Source organism: Herpailurus yagouaroundi, unplaced genomic scaffold (assembly GCF_014898765.1).
Source record: "Herpailurus yagouaroundi ecotype Mexico unplaced genomic scaffold, PumYag 29, whole genome shotgun sequence".
Lineage (NCBI taxonomy): Eukaryota > Metazoa > Chordata > Mammalia > Carnivora > Felidae > Herpailurus > Herpailurus yagouaroundi.
The window spans coordinates 114,546,868-114,558,532 of record NW_024412377.1 but is presented as its reverse complement, the minus strand read 5'-3'; the positions used below and the strand labels follow the sequence as shown (position 1 = coordinate 114,558,532).

The 11,665-nt window shown below is 38.1% G+C and overlaps 1 protein-coding gene across 1 annotated transcript; it reads right to left on the bottom strand.

Annotated features, from left to right (window-relative positions):
• Positions 1 to 8,677: 8,677 nt before the first annotated feature.
• ACTBL2 (actin beta like 2) lies at positions 8,678 to 11,438 on the bottom strand. The gene has a single exon (XM_040452741.1). It carries the CDS (start codon positions 11,342 to 11,344, stop codon positions 10,214 to 10,216), a length of 1,131 nt encoding a protein of 376 aa, XP_040308675.1. The 5' UTR covers positions 11,345 to 11,438; the 3' UTR covers positions 8,678 to 10,213.
• Positions 11,439 to 11,665: the final 227 nt, after the last annotated feature.

The window sequence follows — 11,665 nt, the reverse complement described above, 5'->3', positions numbered from 1 at the left end:
CCTTTGGAATCCTTTACTTTTCTTTCTGATAAGTTCACACCATTTTCTGGGTCCCACTAAAACACTGTGGCCTCACTTTTTTGGACTTGGATTTTGAGGAGTCCCAATATGTCATCCAGAGTTTTAGCAAAAAAGAGAGCCTCTGTCCTGTGGATGTGTCAGTGAGCCAGACAGACAGGCAACTGTACAGGGTGGCCTGAGGTGATAGGCCAGGACTTTGGCTTCTGAGGAATTTCCCTTAACCGGGAAACCTGGTTTGTTGACTATATGCAAGACTCTATGGTGAATTACTTCTTGCCACCCTAAGCTTTGAGTGAAGTCTCTATTAAAGCATTTCATGTGTGCTGCAACAATGGTACAGGGTTTTGAGGGGCATTAAATGACTAAACTTGGGCCAGGGTGAGAAAGGGGAAATGGCTCCTGTGAAGCTAGAGTAGGGGAGGTAGTAGAGATTATAAACTTTCCCAGGGTTGCTCATCTGCAGGGAAGAATCCAAGTTACTTTTCCTGTGGAAAGCATGTCTTGGCCATAAGAGTTTCAAAATGAAATTCCTTTGTGATATGAATGTACTTTACTATACCAATCACTATTTTCTAATCCTGGGTGTGGAGATACTCAATAAAAGAAGCTGGAATTTAGGAGCTTGGTGAAACTCAGGACTGTCAACCCCAGGAATGAGCAGAGGCAGGCTCAGTGAAGTTAGCTTCTTAACAGGTGGGTCATTGCTCTCTTTGTACCTAGTCAGGGGTTCAGTTGCCTTTAGCACAAGGTACTGTAGCAGTTAAACAGTACATGTGTCTTTTGCGATTTCTCATCATAACCATTAGGTGTTCAATAATTGCAAAATACCTGTATGCTGAAGAATATGCATAATCCTTTTGATCAGCTATAAAATAGCAGATTTTATTTTTTAAAATGATCTTAAAATTCTTACGAAATACCATGACCTCCTTCACAATGTGACAGTTGCCCTCTTTTAAGATTAAAGAAATGTTAGGACTAGAGAGAGTAGAGTACATCTGGTGATTATATGCTACACACCCAAACCTCACCAACTATAATGTCTATTAAGCAAAAAGAAGAACCATTTTTTTCAACATAATCACAAAGGTGGCTTAAGCCTAGAGAATAGTTTTTTGTTTTTGTTTTTGTTTTTTTTTTACTTCATAGTCATAGTTTGGAATTTCAGTGTTTGTGCTAAAATCAAATAGGTTTCTGTGGGTAGTCCAGTAGGTAGGACTTTATAATTCAGCAACTACCTACCAAATAGTGTTTCATCTTTCAAAAGACAGATTGGAAAAGATTTACATGAGGGTAGAGATTATGGAATAGGTGGTTGCTTTCAAATTGGTGGTGGTTGCGAAAATGTGATGAAAGACTGAAGATGATATTTGAGATGGAGAAAATGTCCGAGGAAAGAGAACAGAGATGGGAAAAGAAGGTAGAAAATGGACAGTCCACCCAGCAGGTAATGCTGTCCGTTGGGCCCATGTTTTAGAGAAGTGCTGATATCCTGGGCACAGTGTGGCAAGAAGAAAGAAGAACTACCATATTCATTTTCTCCCATTTGCCCTCCCTTTTGCTTTTATCATAACCCATTACCTCAGTAGCTGGTTGGAAAATACAGAGTGATTCAAAATAATTGATAAATGATTTTTTTTTTAACTCAGGAAGTAGGTTTTATATAAACAAGCAGTCAAATCAGGTTTGTGAAGAAACTTTCAGAGTTCTATCTGTAAGTTCACAGATGCCCAGTGTGTGTTCCTCATGTCATAATGCTTATCATTCAGTCACTCCAGATCCTTTGAGGAGGTCTCTATTGATGGCTAGATAGACAGACAGCCATGGGACCTTCCTTCATTTCCTCAAGGCATGAGGAAGAGTTGGTTCCAGCATGACTTCTTGATGACAAGTTAATCTATAACCTAGTCACTGAGTAGTACATCTTTCAGTGTTTAGTCTTTTGAGTTACCTGTATGACTTCTTTGGATTAATACCTCTTTGCAGGTTACTACCTGTTTGAGTTTACTTTGTCTTTCCTGGTAGTATTCTGGTTTTGGAATAAAAAAATCAGGAGTTAACCTTAGATGTTTCAATATAATGTGCAGTCATTCTAAAAGGGGTAGGAGCTCTTATGAAAAAGAAGTCATTAAATGCTAGAGACACATTTGGCACATATTGTTAAGGGAGCTGCCTAGTTGTTTACTTGCATTATGATTTAGAGCAAACTCAGAGGCTTCAGAAACAGGTCTCTTTACTTTTCTGAAATGTGTGTTTTGTATGATTAGGGATTTATTGAAATTATAAGACTCTCTTAGGAAGCCAGATGAATGAATCAAAGCACATTTGTATGTACTCCATATGGGAGACTCGAGAAGCCACCAAAAGCCAATTTCATTATTCACCTTTCTATTTCTCATTTTATTATTCTAGCCATGGACATGGAATGTCTTTGTGGATTGGACTGATGTATATACTGACTCAGAACTGAGAGACACAATGTGTCCCTTTCTGAGATTTCTTTTTTTTTTTTCAACGTTTTTTATTTATTTTTGGGACAGAGAGAGACAGAGCATGAACGGGGGAGGGGCAGAGATAGAGGGAGACACAGAATCGGAAACTGGCTCCAGGCTCTGAGCCATCAGCCCAGAGCCCGACGCGGGGCTCGAACTCCCGGACCGCGAGATCGTGACCTGGCTGAAGTCGGACGCTCAACCGACTGCGCCACCCAGGCACCCCCCTTTCTGAGATTTCTAAGAAAGTATCATGATGAGATTATTCAAAGCACTTACTAAGTATAAGAAGTGAGAAGTTCCATCATAAATCCACGAGCAAAGACTAAATTATTTTTGGAATTGTCTGTACTTAATGAATTGAAATGATCATGTTGATCTGGGTTTTTACTGAAAATTCATGAATTTTATATAATGTCAACCTATTTTATGTAATTTTCTTGGAATTAGTTTTCCTTTTCAATTTGAAGTGCTCAATCTGTTTTGTCATTTAAATTCAAGCCTAATGATGAAGGGTTGAATTATTATTCTTAGTATTTTTAGATTTGGGTTTTTTTAGTGGGTAGTCATATTAGCCTTTCTAGAAACATTCTACATAATAATGCTCCTTTATGTTACTTGTTCTTTATTTCTTGAAATAAATATAGCTAAATATGTTGTACCTCATTATATTAATGTTGGCAATGTATAATCAGTGAGTATAAAAGAATTAAGCAAAGAATATTGGAAATACGTCAGGTTTTCCTTTGGAAGAAGATGGATCATTTGGGTTATATCTACTCTTAAGTCTTGTTAGAGTTATATTAAGTAACTTAAACATATTCCCTGGAATGGCCTGATATTTCATCACATTTTAAAGCATGTGTTTCCTTTCTAAAGCTGTAAACCTTAATATTGCTGTGGCTGGAAATAAAAATTTCAAATGTCAAAAATTTCTCACACTGTATTTTCAAAGAGAACAGACTTTACTGATGTGAGTGGTTGATGCTTTAAAAGTTCCAAGCAAATGTTCAGTTTTAACTGAAATTCTAGTCCATCTGCCCAGTGAATCCCTGTGAAGCATGTTACCTTCACTTCACAGTCATTCTCCCTTTGGTATGGTCCTTACCTAAACACCCAGGAAATGTGCCCCACTGAATTACACACCAGATAGGAATTGCTCAGTGAAGCTGTAGGTTCTATTCCAGTGTATTTCTCAGGGGTTTGGGGGAAGGGTGCACACTCTAGGTTTTCTAGTGGAATATAATAGAGAGCATATGATTAGTCTAATCCATTATTCCTATCTTGCAAAATCTTTTGATTCCTTCCTCTGTATTACAATATGGGGATTTCTAGTATCTCAGCTTCATCTAGCAGCATCTACAACTTAGTCCACATTTCTATCAATTACTGTGTCACACAGAGCCACTACCAACTATTAATGCTATCATATTAAATCCACTACCCTCACTAAGAAAATTCATAAGCATAACTTCAGCCTGATGTAAAACTATGCTTTCCTTTCCTTCTGTAGGGCACTGTTTCTATCAGATTTTTCTCTTTGCAAAGAGTAGGGCACCCTTTGTGTAAAGATTTCCAAGATTTTTCTCTAAAGAGACTAGCAAAGTCCTACAGTTCCTTTTTCTTACATGTAAGCCTTGACCTCTAGATTTTGACTTCAGAAGTGAGCACCCTCAATCATGTTGGCCTCTGATTCAAGGTCTAGAAATAATAAAAGTGACTATAGTATGGGGCATGAGAATTGGTGCCCTTGTTGTTGTGTTTGTACCTTTCCATCTATTCTTTATCTTCTTTGTCTTGCTGTGTGCTTTCATAGGTTGAACTCTAAGGACTAAATCACCTAGCCACCCTTGACCTCTGGCTTTTTTATTGGTTTAGATCAATGGGAGGTAGAGGATTCTGGGGAGTGAAGGACTTAAACATTGTGATGGTTGTCATTTATAGTGTCAACTCCTTCTCTTCCCTTCTTCCCTTTCCCTATTACACCAATTGGTCACAGAGCTTTGTTGACTCATATTTTACACTACCATAGTGATTTATAATTTTGTTTTTTATTATGTGTATTTTTGACTGATTAGTAAAATCACTAAGAGGCATACCTAGTATCAAACCTTAATAAAGTTTGGGGTACCTGGGTGGCTCAGTTGGCCAAGTGTCTGACTTTGACTCAGATCATTATCTCGCTGTAAGTTTGAACCCTGTGCAGATGCTCTGTCAGGCTCTGTGCTGACAGCTCAGAGCCTGGAGCGTGCTTCAGATTCTGTGTCTCCCTCTCTCTCTGCTCCTCCCCCCATTCTACCTCTCTCTGTCTCTCAAAAATAAACAAATGTTAAAAAAATTTAAAAAAAGTAGTACCAAGACCAGGTTAAGGGGAAGAATGGTCTTTTGTTATTTTGTTATTTCCATCTTTTTCATTGGTATAATTAAATTGGTATAATTTTCTCTGCTTCAAATTTTGTTTCCCTGAATCCATAAAAATTTTAAAATTGTACATTTTGTATCTGTTTGCTGCAGATAATTTGTTGCATTTTGATAAACTTGACTATTCAGCCAAGGATGTAATATTTTGATTCTCATTAGTGACTTAATACCATTTATATAATAAATAGAGGCATGTTCTGTATTTATTCTGGCTTTTTACCAACTCATTATCTAGAAATTATAGATTTCACATATAATGCACTACTAAATCACTCTGGTAACTGAAGACTTACCAAAAGCTGTTATTTCTGTGGAAATCTTCCTATTTATGAACCATAAACACTGTGGATTGCTGTAGAAGTTTCCAGCTTTCCCACTGGTGAACATAACTTTGTCTTCATTGCTGAGGCCAGCTTTTCCTTCATTATTTAGAAATGGGAAAAATAAATGACATTGAGTTGCTACTATTTCTCAATTAAAAGAAGAGAGGATGATACTGGGGATATTCTGAGTGAGTCACAGAAAACATGTAGAAGCCATGAAGTTAAAATACCAAATTAGTGTCTGGCTTTTTCTGTTCACCCCAACCTATAAAATAACTAGGAAAACTTCTCTTACTTTAATACACTCATGAAGGGGAACTGAGCAGGAACTTTAATCCCTCTTGCTCGGCCTGCGTATCTTCTCCTTTATTCACCAGGCACTGTGTCATGTGGTATGAGTATGGTTAGAAATGCCTCCTTCTCAATTCCAGAGAGAACAACTTGGCTTTTGACTTACATGTTGTCAAATAGCCAATTAAATAAGATTTTTATTTTTCAAGTGGTGTTAGGGTGTTGTCTAGATAAAATATCTGTCATCATCTCTTACTGGCACATCTCTTGACTGAATTTAACTGAACCCAAAAATTATAAGGTGGTTAGGACAGCATATTTGGAATGGGATGAAAAACAAAGCGGGCCACTCATGGAGGCTCTATATTCTTTATTACTTATGGTGTTAGCCAAGAAAAAAAAAAATGACAGCTATAGTTCAGACAGGTCCTTTCATATTTAAAAAGGAAGTCTTAAAGTATCAATTAATTTTAATGAGCAGTCTCTCTACTGATATATACATATATATCCCTAAAGACATTCTAACTGTACTTATCAACATCTGGAAGCAGTATTAGGCAAACCACATGCTTAGTTCCTAACTTCAAAAAGCATTTTTTGAAAGGAATCTTTTGTAAATTCGGGAAGGAGGCTGTGAATAGTTACCAGAAAAGCATTTCAATATATTACAGTGTTTGAGTTATTAGGGAGTCATATGCCTAAAACTCAACTCTGGAGCAATTTGGAGTTTAGAAAAAAAAAAAAAGAAAAATATCAGCAAGAATGCAAGTAGATTAGAAGAGCTGAATATACTACCATGCTCACTGAAGGGATTCCTTCCTTCTTTCCTTCCTTCCTTCCTTCCTTCCTTCCTTCCTTCCTTCCTCCTTCCTTTCCTCCCTCCCTCCTTCCCTTCCTCCTTCCCTCCCTCCTTTCCTCTCTCCCTCCCTCCCTCCTTTCCTCCCTCCCTCCCTCCCTCCTTTCCTCCTTCCCTCCCTCCCTCTTTCTTTCCTTCCTTCTCTCTCTCTTTTTTCTGGGCTAAAATTGCAGCAGCTATATAGCTAGCACACACTCTGACAGATGAAGCTGACTGATCCTTTGACCAACCTGAAGAATGGGAAACCTTTATTGACAAGCAAAAACTTTAATACTCCTGTTCTTTATATTGAGAAGCATGGAAGAAGTGTATGGGAAAGGAAAAAGAAGAGAGGAAGAAAGGAAAAAGAGAAAAATATGAATCATAGAAGAAACAACACCAACAAAAGTAGCATACGCTAGCAGACAAAGAGACAAAGAGCTGAGAATAGTGTGATAAAAAATTAAGGTAGAACTGTGATGTTAATGATGCACATTGGAATGCATGAATTCACTAGTTTATTCATTCAAACCATATTTATTGAGTTAGTAGTATGTGTTGAATCCTGGGAGCTTCAAGGGTAGATAAATACTGTTTATGTCTCTGTCTTCCAGGTGCTCATTGATGGGTAAGAGTGGGAGAGTATGGCCACATGTTACAAGTACAATGCCAAATGCATGAAAATGATACAATGGGAACACAAAGGAGGAGTATGTCCCTTTTTTTTTTTTTTTTTTTTTTTTTTTTTTGCAAAAGATGGAGGGTAGGCTAGAAAAAGCTCTGTAGAAGAGGTGACACTTGAACTGAGCCTTAAAGGTTATGAAAAGTTATGTACTTCTTTACAGTTTCTGGCATAGTCCAGTGAAAAATATCAAAATAAGAATTAATCACCCTATCAACCAGTGATCATAATAGTGCCAGAGCTATCTAAGATGAGTTTTTATGTTCATTACAACTTATGTGTGCTTTAAGACTCAACTCAGTGATTCCATCTGCTTGATGAAGGCTTCTTTGATTACCCTGGCTTGAACCGTTCTTATTTGGATTATCATGGTATCTTGGACTGTGTTTAGTCTCTGAACCACCCAGAGATCATACTGCTTTCCACTGAACATAGTTTCCCCCACTACTGAATTGTTAATTCCCCAAGGTTCTTGAAACATGTTTCTAGTAAATTAAGACTCAGCCTGCATCCTAGCACTACTTTGTCTCACTACTGAAAAATAAGCGCTTGTGAAATTTAGGAAACAGTAGTATAGATACTGACTTTGGGTCATTTATGCTTTCAGGAAAATGTTACCTGTGACTAGGAAGTAATGGCTTTTTGTTGGGCATGGGGGGATTGTGGTACAGCTCCAGCCCTAACTGCTGCTCAGAGTGGGTCATGGAGGGGGAGTGGGAATCACAGTGGTATGAAATTCATTTGGAAAGGTTACCTCCGTGTTGTCCCATCTGGTGAACTACTGGTGAATAACAAGTCCGTTGTATTACCTAAAGAGATGGCATTGAGTCTCTAATGTGAAGTTGTGGGATGGAGTGTTTCCTCATTAAATTCATATGTTAGCCAGTCAATGTTGATGAATAGGAGAATATCCACAGACCCTAAGTTTAAATTTTTGTGTGAATTACAGAATTCATATTTTCATCTAATGATCCAGGGCTCAATAGTTCTCTCTCGGAAGTTCACCTTACCTGTCCCATAAATTTTCTGTGGATGGGAAGGTATGTTTTTTTTTTTTTTTTTCTGGTAACAGGGAATGTAGGTCAGAGTATTTGTGAGAACTACACTGCAAATGGAAAATGTTGTAGCATATAAATCCAAGATATTATTATTGCCATTGTCTCCACCTACTAATTACCTAAAGACCAGTTAATCCACAAAAACCCAACTTTTTAATTGAGATTATAAGGAATTTATACCTTACCTGATAAGCCATCTTTTTTTTTTTTAAACTTCCTTTTAAATGTTTACATGGTCAAAAGTACCAGGTGCAAAATTATAACATAATGATGAATAGGTCACACATATAAAAAGTGATCCTTTCTGGATTGTTTAACATTTCTTAAAAGTTTTTTTTAATTTGTTTTTTTGAGAGAGAGGGAGAGAGAGAGAGAATCCCAAGCAGGCTCTACATTGTCAGGGCAGAGCCTGACACAGGGCTCTAACTCACGAACCATGAGATCATGACCTGAGCTAAAATCAAGAGTCAGATGCTTAAATGACTGAGCTACCCAGGTTCCCCCTGTTCTACATTTCTTTAGGAAGGATTAGGGGAAAAATCAGGACATGCAAATATGAAGCCATTTTAATTTATTGAAAATTAATTAAAAGAGAAAGGACACTCCAAGTTTTTTAATAAGGTGCCTTTGAAGATTAATTTTGGTTAAATGCATTTTTAAAAATTAAGTTGTCAGATAAAGAAAATAAGGAACAAGCAAATTCTTTGAAAAGTTTTGTCTCAAGAAAAAAATGCTTAAACACTCCAGAGTAGACTTTTAAAACACAAGTATAAGCTTCTCAACTAAAAGGAAAAAAGAAGATATTAATCTTCCCTGAGAATGTGATGATGCCTTAGTAAGCATTGCCCAAAAATATTTTTTTTTTCAGAAAAAAAACCCTGAGAGATACAAATAACTCTGATATTCAGATAATCAGACATCACAGACTTGATTGAAATAAATATGCTAGTCCTTAAAATTGATTGACAATCATCATTGGGTTCATTAAAATTTTTCAGAAATTGTAGGAAGATACAGTAGTATTTTCTAAGATGTTAGTATCTTAGAGACAGTCTAAGAATGAAGAAGTATTGCTAGTTACTGGACATAATAAAGCAGAATTATTCTAATTATTTCCTAGAATAAAATTGGAATTACTCTGTTTGTACTAGAATTTATAATTTACTAAGAAGCTGCAGCTATGGTTTCCTGACAGTAAAATACTTGATTAGAGAAATATCCAAAATTATGGCCTATGGAAATTATTCAAAATATGTTATTATGCTAAGGAATAAAAATAACATTATCCTTGTCAAACCATAGCAGGATGACATTAATTTGATACTATATTTCTATTTTAAAAGTTAGGCAAGTAGAATGAAATTCAATAAGTTAGACATTAAAATATGTATTTAACAAGCAGAACTCCACTCTGAGCTGAAAGTTTAGTTGATTTATAAACAACATTAATGGAATATTGGCTGTTTCATTATGCTTATTTAATAAGGGAAACAATTAAAATATGTAGCTACTAGAACAGTGGCTATTGGGGAGTTAAGAAATTCCCATTTAGACAGCCAGATTTAGTGTCTTTTAAGATATAATATTTCCCTGGTGCTTATGTACATATGGACAATATTGATCCATATAATTCATTATCTCTATACAAAGTAGAAAAGCAAAACAAAAATACTAATAAGACATGTTTGCTAACATGCACATTTTTATAGCGTTACATGGCCAGCCTGTTGTTGAATATTTAAAGCATAAACTAGTTTCTAAGGCTTGGTAATGCTAGTTATCCATTCTGAAAGGAAATTTCTCATAGTTTTACTCCTTGTCGCTCATTTTCACCTAAGCATGTCAATATTTCTTCGAACCCTATAGGTAAAGAGAATAGAATACAGTATTAGAATTCTCCTTCAGTTCATAAAGGCCAAGATGTGGTTAGCTGGGCAGGAGCCCACAATACTTTGATGGAGATGAGTTTGCTGGCTCTACACTAGCAAGAGCAGAGTGTTAACTTTACTCAAAGGAAAGTGGATAAAAGCAGTACCATCACTGTGACTCAGAGAAGGGAAAAATGTAAACCTACTAGCATGGAAGACCATTCAGAAACATTTTCTATGAACTATGGGAGGACCAGCCTCATCATATTCCTGCTTACTGATCCACATTTGCTGGAATGTAGACAGGCTGGCCAGAATGGAACCCCCAATCCAAACGGAATACTTCCTCTCTGGGGGAGCTATGATCTTGATTTTCATTGTGCTAGGTGCCAGAGTTACGATTTCCTTCTGCATTCGGTCAGCAATGCCAGGGTACATTGTGCTGCCTCCAGACAAGACAGTGTTGGCATATAGATCCTTGCGAATATCCACATCACACTTCATGATAGAATTGAAGGTTGTCTCATGGATCCCACTGGACTCAATGCCCAAAAAGGAAGGCTGGAAAATGGATTCAGGGCATCGAAAACGTTCATTCCCAATGGTGATCACTTGCCCATCAGGAAGCTCATAGCTTCTTTCCAGTGAGGAGGATGCAGAAGCACTGACCATCTCTTGCTCAAAGTCCAGGGCTACATAGCACAGTTTCTCTTTGACATCACGGACAATCTCCCGCTCGGCTGTGGTGGTGAAGTTGTAGCCTCGTTCTGTCAGAATCTTCATGAGGTAGTCAGTCAGGTCTCTGCCAGCCAGATCTAGACGTAGAATGGCATGAGGTAGGGCATAACCTTCATAGATGGGCACGGTGTGAGTAACTCCATCACCAGAATCCATCACGATGCCTGTGGTTCTCCCTGAGGCATAGAGAGACAGCACAGCCTGGATAGCTACATACATGGCTGGTGTATTGAAGGCTTCAAACATGATCTGAGTCATCTTTTCCCGGTTGATCTTGGGGTTGAGGGGTGCCTCGGTGAGGAGGATGGGATGCTCATCCGGTGCCACACGGAGCTCGTTGTAGAAAGTGTGGTGCCAGATCTTCTCCATATCGTCCCAGTTGGTGACTACTCCATGCTCAATGGGATACTTCAGGGTCAGGATGCCTCTCTTGCTCTGAGCCTCATCCCCCACATAGCAGTCCTTCTGACCCATGCCTACCATGACCCCCTGGTGCCGGGGGCGCCCTACCATGGAGGGGAAGACAGCCCGGGGGGCATCGTCACCACCAAAACCTGCCTTGCACATCCCTGACCCATTATCTACCACCAAGGCAGACACCTCATCATCAGTCATGGTGCTGGCTGGAATCTTCCAGAGAAGTGAGCAGAAGTTAAATATAGAGTAGATAGCAGATTATGGTGTGCAAGGGAGAGGATGAACAGGCTGAAACACTCTAGAGAGGGGATCCTGTGCTGTGATGACAGGTATTTAAAGGTGCACGCTGGCCCCACCCATGTCTTATCCCACCAGTTCCCAGCATTTCTGCGTGGGGTTGCCTTTGAGGTATTAATAATGATGATGGTGATTATATAAATCATTAGGAGACCTTATTTCATACAGAGAAAATTGACTATCAAGTGGCCAAATCTGAGGTTACTGTAATTAGGCAACCCA